The 17,234-nt window shown below is 42.7% G+C and overlaps 2 protein-coding genes across 3 annotated transcripts; one reads left to right on the forward strand and one right to left on the reverse strand.

The window, feature by feature from the left end:
* Positions 1-530: 530 nt before the first annotated feature.
* On the reverse strand, positions 531-9,047 carry LOC124481690 (polycystic kidney disease protein 1-like 2). Of its 2 annotated transcripts, none has more exons than XM_047041852.1 (23): positions 8,548-9,047; positions 7,914-8,027; positions 7,778-7,806; positions 7,644-7,683; positions 7,427-7,488; positions 7,178-7,240; positions 6,726-6,878; positions 6,422-6,540; positions 6,113-6,236; positions 5,881-6,003; positions 5,475-5,694; positions 5,138-5,319; positions 4,793-5,023; positions 4,561-4,662; positions 4,282-4,463; positions 3,510-3,656; positions 3,152-3,354; positions 2,625-2,812; positions 2,135-2,270; positions 1,770-1,965; positions 1,467-1,683; positions 1,186-1,270; positions 531-979 (listed from the first exon to the last, which is right to left on the reverse strand). In XM_047041852.1, exons 1-23 carry the CDS (start codon positions 8,867-8,869, stop codon positions 933-935), a joined length of 3,285 nt encoding a protein of 1,094 aa, XP_046897808.1. In that variant the 5' UTR covers positions 8,870-9,047; the 3' UTR covers positions 531-932. The 2 variants fall into 2 exon arrangements, with proteins under 2 accessions (XP_046897808.1, XP_046897807.1); XM_047041851.1 differs by having other exon boundaries at positions 5,138-5,322.
* A 298-nt stretch (positions 9,048-9,345) lies between these two features.
* dhodh (dihydroorotate dehydrogenase) lies at positions 9,346-16,132 on the forward strand. Its single transcript, XM_047042631.1, has 9 exons — positions 9,346-9,436; positions 10,010-10,222; positions 10,527-10,726; positions 12,944-13,026; positions 13,367-13,554; positions 13,937-14,050; positions 14,539-14,692; positions 14,871-15,030; positions 15,424-16,132. The coding sequence occupies exons 1-9, from the start codon at positions 9,419-9,421 to the stop codon at positions 15,566-15,568; spliced, it is 1,275 nt and encodes a 424-aa protein (XP_046898587.1). The 5' UTR covers positions 9,346-9,418; the 3' UTR covers positions 15,569-16,132.
* Positions 16,133-17,234: the final 1,102 nt, after the last annotated feature.

Below are 17,234 nucleotides of genomic sequence, written 5' to 3' on the forward strand. Positions count from 1 at the left end.
CAACATGCATGCAGTACAGAGTGATACCGCCAGAGGGTAGCGCTGTAACATGTAACTGCCAAAAACAAAGGACGACCCAAAGTTGACTATACCCAGTCAGCGCTCTGGTCTCAAGGCTGCAGCTGAGGTAGGTGAGACGTTGTCACAGACTCTGACTCACCCTCCTAACTGAGATTTCTTAATAAAGGCCAACGCTGCCTTTCCTGTACACCACCATGGAAACAAGAGCCATCTCCAAGGTAACAGGCTTGTATTTAGGACCAATCAAAAGGGACAGGAAGAAAAATAAATGAAGCCAGCTGACTTGTTAAGCTTAAACAAAAAACTTTGTAACAAATATTGACAAGAAGTGAAAGCCAATAGAACGTTCCACTGTTGTATCATGCATCCATGCCAGTGAGTCTCTCATTTCAAAATCTAATCAATTACAGCACTCTGGTGAGGTGATCTGGAGGGACACCTGCTAACGCTGAATCTTGTCCCTTGTTTTATGTCCTCTGACTCTTAATCACTGTCTTACTCTGACAATCTTCCATGGATAAAACGTTTATTACATTTTCATTTTTAACATTCACAATGAACTAGCAAATTTCGAAAGCATACATGTTAAAAAGTTAATTAAACCCTGAGACCAGATGTCCTCTCCAAAAATGTACAAAATGGACACAAACAGAAAGAAACATTTTGCATTTCTATGACTGACATTACTGTTTCATTTCTGAATATCTACATATACATAAAGTACCCCTTCTGAACACCCAACATTCATGCATACTGTCAGAATCAAACTGTCTAATAGATCATTAGCTATGTTCTGAATCAACATATTAGTAATGTGTGCAGCAGTTTGTGTATGATAGGGTATCTGGAAAGTCCACCTGGATTCCTCTTCATGAGACAGTGTGTCTCCAGGCCCGACTTCAGATGAAGTCCTACTGTAATTGTCTGCCAGAGTACTCTTGACACCTCTCCTTTTGTTCTGTAAATTCAACAAGACATTAGACTTCAGAGGTTTTTCTGTACAGATAAAAGCATAAATTAAGTCTTCATGAGCCTTGCTTTAAGCACTTCATTAGCGACTGGCATTTCAAGGGTTTCTTTTCAGTGTAGCAGAACAACAAATTAATTTCAAAGTGTTTTGGATAACAACCCATGGTTGTTTTGTGGTTACACTACAGGTCTTACCAGCAAGCAGAAGCTCAATCTCCTCATTCTCTTCAACCACCCGAGGCTTGAGAAGGAGGGCAAAGAAGACAGCCAAGCCAATCACCTGAGGGCAAACACAAGGTTCTAACATCACTGAGCCAATCACTTCTGAACAGCTTGCTGTATGGGCAATCAAGGGTATAGGGTACTGTACTCTTGATTTTCATTTCCGCTTGATGTCGAGCACTGCACTTCACTGGAAGAAATCCAATTACAAACAACATCCCTCCTGACAACAAACTTCCTGATTCTCCTTTCACCTTGAGGGGCTGCATGATGAAGATGCTTTGGAAAAGTGACAGGCCCAGGGAGATGACCCACTGGATAGACCTGTCCCTGCCATATTCAAAGCCGTAGATAAGGGTGAAGTAGGTGGAGATACCACTAATGGACAGAAGCAGGAACCAAGCAATGAAGACGAACCACCAGGGCAGGGTGCAGCATGCAGCCTTTTTAGGCTTACAGACCGGAGGAGGACTGGAAGAGGAGATAGTCATTTCAAAGTCAGACTCCACACATCTCCATTGAAAAAATTTTATACCAACCCAACCAAGGTGTTTTACCAGTAAGTCATGTGGCTGGTGCAGACCATCTCAGCCTTCTTTAGAATCAGAGTGGAAGTACTGAGGAGCTGCTGGTGCTCCTCTGGGTTGGAGAAGATTCCGGGGTTCAGTCTCTCCAGGGACATGGACAGGTGGCGCAGACAAGACAGGACAAACTGGCTACAGAACACCCAGTGGGGATGACTCTCACTCTCCCCTGAGACAAGAGAGAGAAAACTAAGTTCAGTTGATGTCAGACCTTAGGAATTAGGGGTAATACTGACAGAATTGTTCACTTCGGTTGTGAAGGAATTAGTGTGATCATTTCTTCAGAGATTGGATGGGTTGTCTAAGGGGGCCTAGCTGTTGCACTGTGATTGAGCCACCTTGCATAAGATGGATTACACCATGAACACTTTCCAGGGCTGGGACAAGATCAGAGCTTGACAGTAGCCTCTCCTTTAGCTCCACAACCTGGTTTCTCTGGTTTCTACTGAGCATGTTCACCAGATCCTCTGTGTCCTGAAGAGGAAGGATACACAAGTCACAACCATTTAACAAGTCATTAACCTCAGAAAGTTCTAAGGGTATGCATTAGCTTAGGCCACATTGGGAAACAGACTTTCTTGGGATTTGTACTTGCAGCTGTGCAAGTATCAGTTATAATCAAATGTCACTAACTAAGTCTTCAGTAAACTGACAATTCACAAACAGCATGACAACTGTGGCCTTAGGACCATTTAAATGTCAGTTGCATCTCAAGAGAAGCACTGACAGCACAAGTTCTGAATGAGGCGATGCATGAAGTGTGGCCGACAAGTTTGCACAGACATCCAATGACAAAGCTTGAGAGAATGTATGGGGGGGGGGGTTGACCTTGAGGATGGTTGGCATGGTAACAACGTGAGGTTTGATGGTCTGCCTGCGTGTGTCCTTCCCCGAGGTCTTGGAAAGACGTGGTCTGATGCTGCGAAAGATGGTGATGATGAGGATGTTGATGGGGAACATGAGAAGGCCACTCTCCACACCCACCATGATTTGCTCCCAGGTGATTTCCAGCGAACCTGTATTGACATGCACACACCAATTGCATAGTGTTTGTGTGTATTCTAGGGATGGATGGATATTCGATGTAGCACTATTTAGTATGCCTTTGAGAGGGCAGGCAGGGGTGAGGAAACTATACAGGGAACAGAATGGCTCTTGGCCTTGCCCAGACACACAAAGCTGCATCCTCTTTTTTATCATTACAGTGTAATCACTTTGCTCTCTATCTACAATAGACAATCCCTCTCTGAAAATGTTTCTAAATGATCCATTTGCGTGCATTACAAGTTAGTGAAGGACAAATCAAATTTAAGTGGGCACCTGAGCAGAAAAACAAAGGGATGTGATTTTCTTACCAATCTTGAGGATGATGGGGGAGTTTCCGTCTTTCGGAATGTTCCAGAAGGCAATGTTGATTGCCATGGTGCAGAGGAGGAGGGACATGCAGCAGGAGACTCTCTGAGCACGTGTGAAAGGGCTACGCCAGGGAGGGTCAACCACAGACACCCAGATGTGCTCGTCCCGGAACCCAAATGCTGTCCTATTCTGAAAGATGTTCCTGGGAGAGAGAGGTACAAAGAGGGCAGAAAAGGGACTGGTGTCAGGAGGAGAATGGGATATAACTAATTATCACTGAAGAGTTAGACGGATTTAACGGTTGAATTTTCTGCTGTAATGTATGTGTTTTTTCTCCTCCGTGGTGTGTGTTTTCACCTAAAGCTGGCAATCTCATTATTCTTTGCTGGGGTGAATGTTTTCTTGGTCAGGCCTTCTCCTTTCTCTGCACTCAACCAGGAAGAGCACAGGAAATGGCACACCTTGCGAGTCTGCAGATCTTGCACAGTCACCTTGTCCACATACCTGACACACAAACATGACATTATCAGAAAACTTCAGATACCAGACCTGTGGTGTAGGGCCACTGTCTGCCTGTGTCTGCTTTGATTGACTATTTTGATCAACTGACACATCTCCAACTCAGACCCTCCAGCTGTCAGGGGATCTGGGAAGATGCTCGGCTAGTGTGGAAGCACAGCAACAAGCTCTGGTCATGCCCGGACACTGGCTAATTTGCAGGGTGGTATATTAAGATGGGCATTAACCAGCGGGCACCAAGTGATGGGAGGCAGGGTTGACATTTAGAGGCATTCTCAGCTGGGAGACAGTAGGGAGGCTGATAATGTCACCAGTAAAGAGTTGGAGCACCCAACTTCCCTTCCCTAGTGTTTATAGACTATCATACACACACGCCTGCTCTGTCAAATCTCTGTAAGTCAATACAGCTACAGAATATACAGATCTGATTTGAGATCAAGGGATTGAAAACATCCCCAAGTCCTTCGTTACACTGTGGGATCATTCTATCACCCGTCCAACCATTGGTGATTCTTTTCCATTGTTGGGAAACCAGGTCACCCCAGGATGCCTATCCTAAGACGTGCCATCACAACCAAGAACATTTTAGATTTATTGGTGTACAGCGTACCAGGAGGGGTTCTCGCCCTCGTTGTTGTGCCAGAGCCGGAGACTCTGTAATTCCCCCAAGGGATAGGGTGTGGCCAGGAGGAACACGTCCACAGCTCCTCGCTCCAACACCGCGGGCTTGCTTGAGTCTGTCAGCTGGTGGGTGTCACTGTCCCCTTCCGCGCCAGTGAGCTTCACTGTTACCTATAAGAATATGTTTTGTCATTCAACAATCTATCAACCAACCAACCATTCAATCAAACTGTCAAAAACAAAACTAAAGTATTAAACTGGAGCATACCTTGGCAGAGGTACCCGCTCCTTTCCGATGGCCAGTCTGCACGCTCAGTAGGTAGTTATAGCAGGCACATGGGTGGCTGTCTGCCAGTAGGGTCATCTTTCTCTGGAAACAACATGGAACAACAATACACGTCAGAGAACAAGAGTGTGTGTGTGTATGCGCGAGAGTGTGAGAGTGCTAGAGTAAAAGAGTATGAGAGATAAGGAAGGAAAAGCTGTGCTGCAAGCCTCACCCTAGACATGGCTTTTCTGTCAGAGTACCAGGCCCAGATCAACGTGAGCAGGTAGAGGCCAAAGAAGGCTGACAGCAGAGCCAACACCACATAGTTGTCCTTAACAGTGGAAAAGTACTCCGCAGTGCGAGTCAAGTCGATGTAGTTTGGTTTCACAAAAAAGGAGCTACCAAAGAACGTCAGGTGGTTACACAGACAGTGGGTGTTCTCTGGACTGCTGTTTATACCCACCTAGGACAGATGCATCGGAGTTGGGAAAATAAATTAAAGTTTTACAAATCAGAGCAACTTCATCAATACTTAAAGTGACATAAGATATACGCATTCCAATTCCAGTGTCCTTACCCAGCAGCCATAGATGCTCCAGCTGTTAAGGTCTGGGTCCCAGTACATACACTTGCTGGAAAAGGTGGTGATCCGCAACTGCAAACCTGGACTCCAGGTAGTGTTGTAAAGGCTGGTCTGGATGTACCAGAGCCCAGCTCTGTCCTCCAGCATCTCAGGGGTGACCAGCCAGCGATACCCTCCTGCTTGGGGGAGGAAAGCACACTGTTATCAACATGTCTCCCTCACTCCCAAGGAGATAACAACATTTTTGTTTACTGACACATCTCAGGATGATTACAGAAGTGCGTTTCGCAACACTGTGGATCAGTGTAATGGGATGACTTAAGCATTACACCTGTAGGCTTCAGGATGGTGCTGTGGTTGTAGCGGGTGTGGTTGGGTGGGGCGCCTGCACCCAGCAGCAGCTGTAGTGACACGTTCCTGGTGGGCTCCATATTGATGACCACCGTCTGATTGGTGTCTGACACATTGAAGGAGGTCAGGACCGCTGTCCCATTCATGACATTCATAGTCTTGGTGGTGACAGCAGTAGCATTTGAACGAGCAAAGTGGATCTATAGACACCAAAGAAAGACAACCCTGTAGTTTGGAGTTCCGTACACTGCCTGGAGCTATGTAAGGTGAACTGAAACTGTTTTCCCAGGCATAGACTATGCCTAGTCCTAGATGTAAAAAACATTTCAACAAAGGTTTAAAAACTGTTACATCATTTCATCAGCAATATATAGTGGCAGCTGTACCTCAAAAGCCTCTGACAAGTTAGTTATGTGGATCTCTGATGTGTCATTAAACAGCACAAGATTGCAGACAGCTCCTGTGATGGTCTCATTGGATGCATGAGGGTTCTCTGAGTAGGTGGCCAGCTGGGAAATGGATATGAGCCCACAAACCAACGAACATGAGGTTAGACGATGACAGTTACACACAAACATGCCCACACATAACATACATGCACACATCAGTCACACATACTTGAGTTTTGACAACAGCGAGGTTTCCCACATGTGGCTTTAGTACTGAGTATGAGGGGAAGGTGATAGACACACCCTCATCATCTGACCCCAGAACCATGTTGTCCAGAGCTGCAGGGGTGGTGCTTCAGAGGGAGGAGATGAGTAAAAAAGATTTGCATAAGTGAACAAAAAAATCTCATTTGCAATAGCTATTGTATTACACACTGCAGGGTCAATGGACCACACCCAGAACAAATCTAGTAGGAAGCTAAAACTTGTTGGATTTCAGGTTAGTCAAAATACATTAAACTGTGATGGCAGCACAAACCTGGTCACGTAGATAGTGCCTGTTTCATGCTGTACGACTATAGGTTTGGTGGAAGGTGTACCCATTACTGACGCAAGGATCAGGTAGATTTCAATGGACTTGTCATACAGTGCTTGGTCCTTGTTGACAGCAACACAATACAACACAGCAATGTATCAGCAGTATCAGCTGTCAAACTGTATACAGCCCTTTAATTTATTTAATATTTGATATCAAATTTGATATCACATTTTGTTTGTGGTGGATTTTGAGTAGATTATATCACATTGTCAACTCTGCATCTAAAACTGTGTGTCTATCATACATTTTGTCCCCCCTGGCCACCACACTTCTTCATGGAGAGGAGAAGAATGGCTCCTGTAGAGCTGATGATGTGGCTGATAGTGCTGTTGTCAAAGATCACTCCTTGACGAGTCAGAATCTGGGTGATCTTCAGGAGAAAGTTTATATATTCCATCTGTGTGTGTGTGTGTGTGAGAGAGAAATAAAAAAAAAAGAGTCAAATGAGATATAGAGAAAAAGAGACAGTGACAAAGAGAAAACAATGTGCAGGATTAACAAAATAAACAATAATATTGGAAGCACAAACACTCAAAAACTCCCTGACAATAACTGGACTGAGTAAAATTCTCTCATTTTCACAACTAATTTTCAACATCAGTGTGTGCTGAGGCTAGATGAGAGAAAGTCCGGAATCAAGAAGCCATTATAGATGATCCTGGTCAGACAGTCTGAGTCTAAATAAGTGAACACTACCTTGGAATTCTCTGTAGGCTCTTCTACAGTCAGCTCCATCCTCTGCAGCTCACTATCAGCATACTGACATGAGACAGGATGAATACAACCCCATTATCCACTGCAGTTAATATATTGACAAGATTTTTGCTCTATGCTATACAAACACGTTAAAGCAGCTGGCATAAGATGCCGAAAGCATCACATTTAAAATAACAATATTTGTTCAATGTCACGTAAAGATATGAAACATCATAGCACATCACTGACCTGAAGGTACTTGGAGGTGTCGTTTTCAAGAAGTGGTGTGACAGGCAGGGTCCTTGCAAAACCTGTAGAAATACCCATGAGAGATGGAAAGACAGGAGAGAGGGTAAGAAAAGGAGAGTGAGAGAGAGACAAAGAGAGAGAGAGTGACAGAGAATGACTTGCTTGAGGGGATCAAGCTTGTAAAACATATCTACCAACGTGCAACACTTTCACTTACGTTTCTTTTTCCCATCTCCAAGGTTGTTGGTGTTTTGGCTCTACAGAAGTAAACATAACTATCCATGAAAATGCATTAAAAGATAATAAGTATGTCATTATTCACCACAGATGAGGACGGGTATGGTCACTTACATTTGATGTGTTAACAAGAAATCTAAAATCTGCAAAAAAAGATTGGTTGTTAAAATCAGTGAGTAAACAAAGTTGTTGTGTATTTTTGTAAGAACTACAAGGAAAGAAGAAAATATGGTTAATTTCAGCACTGTACACAGGGTGCAGAGATAGCCCTGTTTGATGCTGCAGTTCCTAGTGGTGACCAGCTGTAAAGGATCCAACGTCAAGTAGGTACAGAGGAAGGGGGAGCTCCCATTATCTGTAGGGACTATACACACCCACAGACATGCACACACACACACACACAAGTATTGACACACATACAAATTGAAACACGCACACATGAAAAGAAAGAGTCTGATTAAAATGTTTCATTTAGTGCCCTTCAGAAGTAGACTTTTGTATTTTTTATTATTACTGACTTCCTAACAATTCACAGTCTCTGTTCAAGAAAAAAAAGAAAAAAAAGAAGCTAAGCTTTCCCTTTGACATCCAAAAAGACTGGAAGCAACGGATTAATTCAGATAACTGAGTTTTATCAGTTAATTGGAAAATCTATTGAATTAGCATGGCTCACTGTGAACAATCAGAGAATCCGGACAGAAGTAAGCCTTGCAGAAAACACTTACCAGTAAACACATAGAAGGACAACTCACACTACAACGCTTATGAACAGACAACACTACTGTAGAGATGCTTGTGTTTGTAATTAGTCATAGGAATCAGTTATAGTCCCTTATGGTTTACAAATTTGAATTAGTAATACCTTTTTTCTTTGTTGTACTTACCGACTTGGTTACCCTGGTATGTTCCTAGAATCCCCTCCCCCACCCACCAGTTGAGCTTGGTGTCCTGAGTAAAGTTCTGGAGAAATGTCTTCACCTCACAGTCCATGACTTTCAGCAACTGACCACCTCGCTGACTGCAAGCGAGTTCAGCCTGGCTCCAGTTCTTTGGTGTTTCAATGAACTCATAACACACATTCTGGAACACATGCTTGAACACTTTAAGAGTGTCCTGGTCTACATTCTCTTGTTTGCATTTTTCAGCCCAAGTAATTTGTCCAAACGCAATCCACAAAAACAAAGATACTCGTATAAGCAGATCCATGGATGTTGTGATATTGAGCTGAATCACAGACTGCTAGAGGTTAACAAGTGCCCAAGGGAAAGCTAAGGTGAAGAAAAGTGACACTGTCCCACTTATGGAAAACATGGAGCTTTCTTCAGATAAAAAAACTTGAATATGCTGTAACTACATTAGGAAAATCTCTGCACACTCAAACAACATGCAAAGTGAAAAGTGCTGACTTCTTTCAAGGTCAGAGAAATTGAGGAAGTTGAAGGTCTGACCACACGACTGTAGGCCCAACATAGGACAGGACTCTAAATGTTTTTTGAAATTCAGGATTTAATAATTAAAGCCTCATTCACAAGCTATAAAGCCATCTACATCAGACAACACGGTGTGACTTAAAACAATGAGAAGGCTGCTTAATCACCTTTTTCACATGAGCTCACACTTGCTTCATTCTTTCAGAGACTGATCTCTAAAATATCGCGAGAATACATCCAGGAAGTAAAAGCTAATGCTGTGCTCAACGTGAGTGGTTAGTGGAAAGTGCTTCCAGTGCCTGCTTGTTACAGTGACATAATATCAATGGCGGGACAACTGAAGGTAACAACATTTAGTTTCACGTCAAGCAACAGGAATGACTGACAAATAAAACAAAGAACAGAACTGGCGTGGCCACTTGGGTTTGGTTCTTTCCCGAAACACGAGACAGCTAACGTTAGCTGAACAGAGATACACGTTGTTGTTGAATGTGGTTCATGTAACTTGACTAGTGTCTGTCGAGCTAGCTAGCATGCTTCTTCATGTCACCTACCCTGCTTGAGCTGTTATGACAAATTTGGTTCAGCATTACAAGCTTACCACCATAAACGTGATCCATTGGTCATCCTTCTCATTTCTCATGGTCATGTCTCATCATGGGTTAAGTTGTAGCAAGTCCCCTTTCAAATCAGTCAACAGTCATGGATTTGGTCAAATGTTTCAATTGATTACATTGCAATATCACAGTACTGATTGATATCTGCATGGAACAACTGATGACTATTTTGTCAATAAATGTTTGAATTCATTGTAATGCATACTAGTAGAATAAGTAGCGCTACATAGAAAGCTTACTTGATTATCTGTATAGTTGTATTGCTTTTCTATTCTTTTTTATCCTGCCGTCTCCTGCAGAAAAGACTGAAGGATGCAGTGCAGATCATTGGTTCTGGGAGCGTCCTGTTTGTCTCCTATCTCACCGCTGTTGGAGATGAGCGTTTCTATGCCAACCAGCTCATGCCCCTGCTGCAGAGGATTGTTGGAGCAGAGACGGCCCATGTATTGGCGGTGAAAGTGATTGGTATGGGTCTGGTTCCTCGGAATTGCTACAAAGATCCTGTTTCTCTGGTCAGTGTGGGTTGAAGTATGGAACTTTGGGCCTGGTGTCCTAGCCTGGTCAACCAGATTGACTGCTTTGTTTATGAATAGTTTTCATTGGAATTAAAACAGAATGTAAGCTTGCATGACCAGGCTGGTTCAAAAGGTTAGATGTGTACCAAACAAAGATAAAGACTAATCCAATATCCAAGGTAGTTTTCACAAAGCATTGACATTCAAGGACTAATAGTGGACCGTGATCTCCATTTGTACAGAGTAATAAAACATGGTGTCACTTCAAGTCATTTCTTTGTATTATTATTGTTATCTCCAGGAAGTAAACGTCATGGGCTGCAAGTTCAGGAACCCCATCGGAATTGCAGCCGGCTTTGACAAACACGGGGAAGCTGTGGATGGGCTGTACCGACTGGGCTTTGGCTTTGTGGAGGTGGGAACCATCACTCCTAAACCCCAGGAGGGGAACCCCAAGCCTCGTGTCTTCAGACTCTCCAAAGATGAGGCTGTAATCAACAGGTACGGGCTGATACTCATGGTCTGTTGGGGTGTCCACTGTATTACTATTAGAGCTGTGCAAGTCTAGTGCCCTTGACTGTCTGGTCTATTTACTAAATGGGGATGTGATAGCTCAGTGGTTAAAGCATTTGACTGCAGATCAAAAGGTTCATGTTGCAGGTTCAGCATTGGCATCTGCTAAATTATTGTTATATTATTATAATTATTATCATATGCACTTTTCTATGTTGATTTGGATGACGATGTCTTGTAAATTAATACACATAAATGACAGAGAATGTATTTTTTAAGTTGATCCATATTTACATGCATGAAAGTCTGACAATAGTAAATGTGAAAAGGTTCTGTCATTATGGAAAGAAGTTGCAGATACTGGATATTGGCCTCTGATATTGGCTACGCCTGAACGACTTTACAACTGGTGGTTGTTATATATTCTGGGATCTACAATCTTCCATCAGTCATATAATCTATACTATAAAATAGATTGTTTTAGAGACCACCTATTTCAGTTTACATTACAAACCTGCTACCAACATATCCCCAGCTTTATTATGTCTACACCTATTAAATTGCAATTTTCTGTATATTAAAATATGAATCATCTAAGCATCATGCCTGAAAATAAAGTTTCACTCAAGACAGTTCCACTGTCTTTGTCAACGATTCATAGACTCCACCATGAAGGGATGAGTCATACATTAAAGTGGTGTCAACTTTGTTTTAAAGAAGTAGAGTAGGATTGTATTAATTTGTGCGTGAAAATTGCTTCAGCCGTGTCAAAAGGCAAAATACAATATAGTCTGTCTAAGGGAACATTGTGGCATAGAGTGGTTAAAACCCAAGTTAGGAACAAGCAGATGGATGACATACATGCCGAAGCCAAGCTGCTGATTACAATTCACCTGGAATAGGCTACATCTAGACCTGTGTAGTCTGTATAGTAAAACACCTATTTAAGATGGACTTCTAAACATTTGAAAGGTCATCAAGCCTTCTCAAAAGTAGCAGATGCTTCTTTAAGTGCATGACAGTTCTGTCAGATTTTCTAGTGTTCAGTGTTTCGAATGGCAAATGATGTTGCACACAGGAACTTGAAGAATGGGTCTTCCAGATCAATATTTGAACTCTTTAGAGTTGTTCTTTTATCCATAATGAAATACCAGGATGGGATGTCAGTTGATTGAAAATGAATTCAAGAGGCAAACTTTTGAATTCTTCACTGCAAATTAATTTAAGCCTTTTGAGTGTTGTTAATTAGAATGGAATTAATACAATGGGTTTAATTTAGCATCCCATACATGGGGTTCTGGGCATCCTGAGCCTCTATATGGATGAATGCTTTCCCCCTCAGCTCTGAGCAGCAAAGCATGTCAGAAGTTCAAAGACACTCGTGAGTAAAAGGAAATCAGCATGAAATGGAAAAAGTGCTCATGTGACGGTTATATCCAGGGACTGCGGTTGAAAATTAGCCGGCTGGCTAAAACCGGCACTTTTACTGAAACGTTGATTAACGTGCACTGTCCCTGTAAAAATAAAAGAAACCAAAAAAAACTCAAATGTAACATATCGACTTCAAAAAAACGCCTCAGACCACCTTTTTTCTTCATGGACTTGCTATATGATCATCAATTGCCTACGTATGGAAGCCCATTTCCGCCAGTAAAAAAAAAGAAAGGGTTAAGTCGAAATTATGAGATAGGCCTACAAACTGAGCATGTGCAAGTTCAACTTTAACACAATACGGTCAAAGTAGCAACTTATTGGCAAATTATAGAGGATACTCAATTTGAAATGGACATGGTGTGTGAATAGCCTACACCAACTCGGACATCAGTTAGGCCAGCGAAGTGATGAAGGGATTTTTCATTTTCAGCGCCAGTGGTATCTCATAATTTCGATTTAGTATCTCAGAATTATGACTTAATCTTTAATCTTTTTCTTTCTTTTACTGGCGGAAATAGGCTTCCATACCTACCTGTATGTATTAATGGGTGACACTTTTAATAGCATGTGTCATTGATGGACCAGTACAATTTGTTGTGTTGTGTCCTGAACTTCATCAATCGAACTGTCCAATGCTTTAGTTAGCAACATGATGTTAAGTGAGCCGTTGTTGTTAACTGTGTCCGACCTATGTTGTTAATGGGAACCTTGTGTGACTCATTGGTGTTAAGCGTTGCTGTCTTGTGTGTGTGTGATTCATGCATGTTCCAGATATGGTTTTAACAGCTGTGGTCTGCTGGCTGCCCAGGAGAGGCTGAAGGCCAGAGCAGGAACCCAGGCAGAGCTCACTAAAGGTAAACACAACCTCAGGCTAAAAAGCTACTGTCCTGTTTTAATGAGGATGACACTGATGAAGTTCAGAGTCTGAGTAACTGTGGTGTTTTTGAGAGCATCATTGCTACAGTATACTTACATTCGAAGGTACAATGTTGCGTGAAACACATTGATCATGCGTGATCAATGTGTTTACCCAAGTCCAGTCAAATGACATCCTCTGCTAATTTGCTTTTAGTAAAATACTCTCTTAAGTCCACCTACCTAAAGATAACCTAGTTAAGTCTAACCTCACCTGCTTCCAGTCAGTGACCCATACTCCTCCGTGCTCCTGTCTCTGCTCATGCTGTGTGTTTTTAGCTGGCTTGCCCCTGGGCATCAACTTGGGCAAGAACAAACTGTCCCAGAGTGCAACAGGAGACTATCTGGAGGGGGTGCGTGGGCTGGGGCCGCTGGCAGACTACCTGGTGGTCAACGTCAGCAGTCCCAACACCCCAGGCCTCCGAGACCTGCAGAGCAAGGATGAGCTCAGGCAGTTACTGCACAAGGTAGGAAAACAACCAAGGGCAGCTTTCTCCCTCCCTCCCACTCCCCTCCCTCATCGCCTCTCTTCATCTCTGAATTCCAACCACATGACCTGGACTTTGCCATTATTAAAGAAAGGGATGGTTATTGATTTGTGGCCACAGGTAATTGCCTTTCCCTCTGTATGGCAGAGCCGTGAAATTACACATGCAGTCCCAATCCCACTACTGCTGGGGAAACAGGTTAACCGGCTTGTAAACGCTCCAAAACCCATTATTAAACTGTCACTCAAATCATCCTTTCCTCATGAATCATGTACAGCTCTCTGACTGTGAAAATGGTTTATCCATCATGTCTTGTTGTTTTGCCCCCCCCCCCCCCCTCCTCTCCCCTGGTCTCTTCCAGGTGATGAAGGAGCGTGATGCACTCCAGGAGGGGTCAAAGCCCCCGGTCTTGGTGAAGATTGCCCCAGACCTCAGCCCCCAGGACAAGCAGGACATCGCTGATGTCATCACTGAGGTCAGAGTTGAGCCTTGTGAGGTCAGGGTTGTGTTTGAGTGTTTCAGTTTGACCACTGGCCTCACAGCCCTGTTTGTTTTCAGGGCCCTTCTCTCTACTCAGCTCACGTAACAGTGGACTGTGGGTGTAGTCCTCACCCAGTATTCTGCCCTAGGCTTTCACAGGCAGACAAGTTTGTTAATACCTTCATTGAAATGCATAATTAATTAATTAAACAGACAGAGAGAGTGGGGAGGAAAGAGGAAGAAAGCGTTATGAATTTTTGATCTGTATCTCATTTGGACCCTATCGTATTCCAACATCCGTGTTAGCTAGTCACTGAACCATGCAAGCAGTGACACTACTCTGACAGTAGCAAATGCATGTATGCAAGTTTAATTACAAAAAGCCCCTCAACGGACACTAATAATCTTGACAGGGGTTTGACGTCCTTAACCATGTGTGATTTGCTTGTGCCCCCCCCCTCCCCTTCGCCCTCTCCTTTTAAGCTGGGTGTGGATGGTCTGATGATATCCAACACCACAGTCTCTAGGCCTGACATCCTCAAAGATCCCCAGAAATGTGAAGTTGGGGGGCTGAGCGGCAGACCGGTCAGGGAACTGTCCACACACACGGTCAGGGAGATGTACAGCCTCACAAAAGGTACTGTACTGTTAGCGGGCGGTACCTTGACCACAATGACAAAATCTTAACAGTACAACGTGCTGGACCAAATTCAGATTTTCTTTTCAATTCAAAGTGTTTTTGTCACCCAGAAAACTGACACAACTGTACAAAAACAAATGATAACAAGGATGTTTTTTTCTCTTCTCATTTGAAGGCAAGGTGCCAATCATAGGAGTTGGGGGTGTTGCCTCTGGGCAGGATGCCATGGAAAAGATCCGTGCTGGCGCCTCATTGGTCCAGCTGTACACTGCCCTAATTTATCAAGGACCTCCAGTCGTCAACAAGATCAAACGAGAGCTTGAGCAGCTTCTTACGTGAGGATGGAAAGATAGCATAAACAGTGTGGTATCCGGAGTTTATATAATATATATAGCTGCATCTCAGTAAATTACAATATCATGGAAAAGTTTGTTTATATGGCAATTCAAAAGGTGAAACTCAAATATACAGAGGGATTACACAGAGTGAACAATTTCAAGTGTTTTTCTTTTAATTTTGATGATTTTGGCGTCAACATTTAAAACCCAAACTTCAGTTTCTCAGAAAATTTGAATATTGTGAAAAAATGCAATAGTGTAGACTGATGATGTCCCACTCTAATTAGATAATTAACTCAAAACACCTACAAAGGTTTCTTGAGCCTTTAACAATTAGGATTGGTAGTATGATTAATTGTGTTTTAAACCAATCACCATCATGCTTTCCAGGGAACAAGGCTTCAGCAGCGTATCAGAGGCAGTAGGCGCTGACCACAGAGACACAAACAGGACCACCCGGATACAGAGTCATCAGAGAGACAGCACTGCTACAGACTCAGAGCGCTCCGCCCTGGCTAGCACTTCCACTTGCTAGTTACAGGCTAATTTCCGGATTGATCTCTGACTTAATTAATGGAGAGGGGAAAACCTGTTCCTCTGTACAGGTGTTGACGAATCCAGACATGCCGGATCAGTGATTGCTCCTTTCAAAGTCAGACAGAAAGGAAGGTTTTATTTTGAGCGGAGACAGCTTCCTGCACTTACTTGAAGCCTGTACGTACAGTATGTGTACACAGTAATGACTTTGTGATACTGTGGTATCATACCAGTAATGCAAAGAAAATACTGTCAAATATGGGCCTTCACATGTAGCTTTAGAATCACTTTGAGCAAAATCTACATTTTTGTCATTTGTGCCATCTCCAGTGTTTGCAAAGATCTCAACAAACTGCATCTTGGTTGGTGGTCTAGTTAATGTAGGGAGATGTCTGTGGTGTAAAGGCAGACTGTAATTTCCCCATTAACTGTATGGATTCTACTGGCTTGTTTGTTGCGTGTAAGTAGCCGGAATTTTACTGCAATCATGTTGATAGCGAAGATTTGAGCCAGGAAATTTGGACCTAACCTGGTCATAATAAAATAGTGTTCTCTATCCCAAGATACTGTACAGTGTGCGTGTTATTGACATGTGTTGTGTATTATGACTATGATTGAGTTGTAACTCAAAATGTGATAAAAGCACATACGTAAATCTTTTACTCCACATATTTTTTTACTTTCAGGTAAGATTTCTTCCAGCGTTAACAACAAAGAAGCAGGTTGTCCTATAATTACTTTTGCATATATAAAAGGGAAATCTAGTTCAATTTCTGTGCCATTGTCAGCAAGTTTAGAACTCATGTAAGCTTATAAAAGATCTTCCACTTTGTGGCTGTCTGCAGAGGAGGTAACGTGCTGTGTGTGAAAATTAAATAGTGGATTGTTCTGCTTAGATTTCAGAGATGTGAGGTTATAACTGAAACCAAGCTCAAAAGCTTCCTGTGCAATGGGCCACTTCTCTCTTCTAAGTTATTCTCAAAAGCTATTGTGTCAAATAAACAATGTGATGTCAGTGCCTTCAGAAATGAAATATATGATTATCATTCAGTGCTCTCAGTGGATGTGTTTACGAGTACAATCCTGAATATCACTGTTTCAGAGGCTCCATAGTGTATTTCTTAGTACTGCGTAAGAGCAGGTTATTAAGGCAAAAAATAGATGTATGCCCTTTTGGACTGCATTACCTTAACACTGCCATCATTCCTCTGTTCTAAGACGTCCTGTCTAGCCGTTTGTTTCTCCCAGTGAGTTAGACTCGTAGACCCAGTGTTGGAGAGGTGGAGAGTGGGTTATTTTAAGTATTTCCTTGGGGGTTATGTCAGCTCAAGCAGACACTTAGAAGAATGAAAGCTTCTGGCACTTTGAGTAGCCATTTCTTACATGAATTCTAGATCACATGAGCAGGAACTCAGATAAGAAACCAGACTACTGTGGCAACAGGTGGGAACTATTATGGCATGTCCATGACAACTGAACATCCAAGAGTGATTCAGCAAGTGCACTGATGATAACTAAGTACCATTGGCGGAAACTGCAGGGCTGGTCCTCAAGTAAATAAACTTCTGATGGTCCACTAATGAGGCAGGGAAATGCATGCGTATTTCTGATGCAGAGCTTCTTAGTGAAAACCTTTTAAGGAAATACAACCACAAGGGATTATT

This window comes from Hypomesus transpacificus, chromosome 19, assembly GCF_021917145.1.
Source record: "Hypomesus transpacificus isolate Combined female chromosome 19, fHypTra1, whole genome shotgun sequence".
Lineage (NCBI taxonomy): Eukaryota > Metazoa > Chordata > Actinopteri > Osmeriformes > Osmeridae > Hypomesus > Hypomesus transpacificus.

Excerpts from the sequence above, each read along its gene's own strand:
- LOC124481690 (XM_047041851.1), bottom strand. The coding sequence starts at position 8,869 with ATGGATCTGCTTATACGAGTATCTTTGTTTTTGTGGATTGCGTTTGGA. Across the intron at positions 7,241-7,426 it reads ACACCTCCAAGTACCTTCAG|TATGCTGATAGTGAGCTGCA; the intron begins GTCAGTGATGTG and ends GTCTCATGTCAG. Across the intron at positions 1,271-1,466 it reads TCATCATGCAGCCCCTCAAG|GTGATTGGCTTGGCTGTCTT; the intron begins GTGAAAGGAGAA and ends GTTTGCCCTCAG.
- dhodh (XM_047042631.1), top strand. Across the intron at positions 10,727-12,943 it reads GATGAGGCTGTAATCAACAG|ATATGGTTTTAACAGCTGTG; the intron begins GTACGGGCTGAT and ends TGCATGTTCCAG. Across the intron at positions 13,027-13,366 it reads CCAGGCAGAGCTCACTAAAG|CTGGCTTGCCCCTGGGCATC; the intron begins GTAAACACAACC and ends GTGTGTTTTTAG.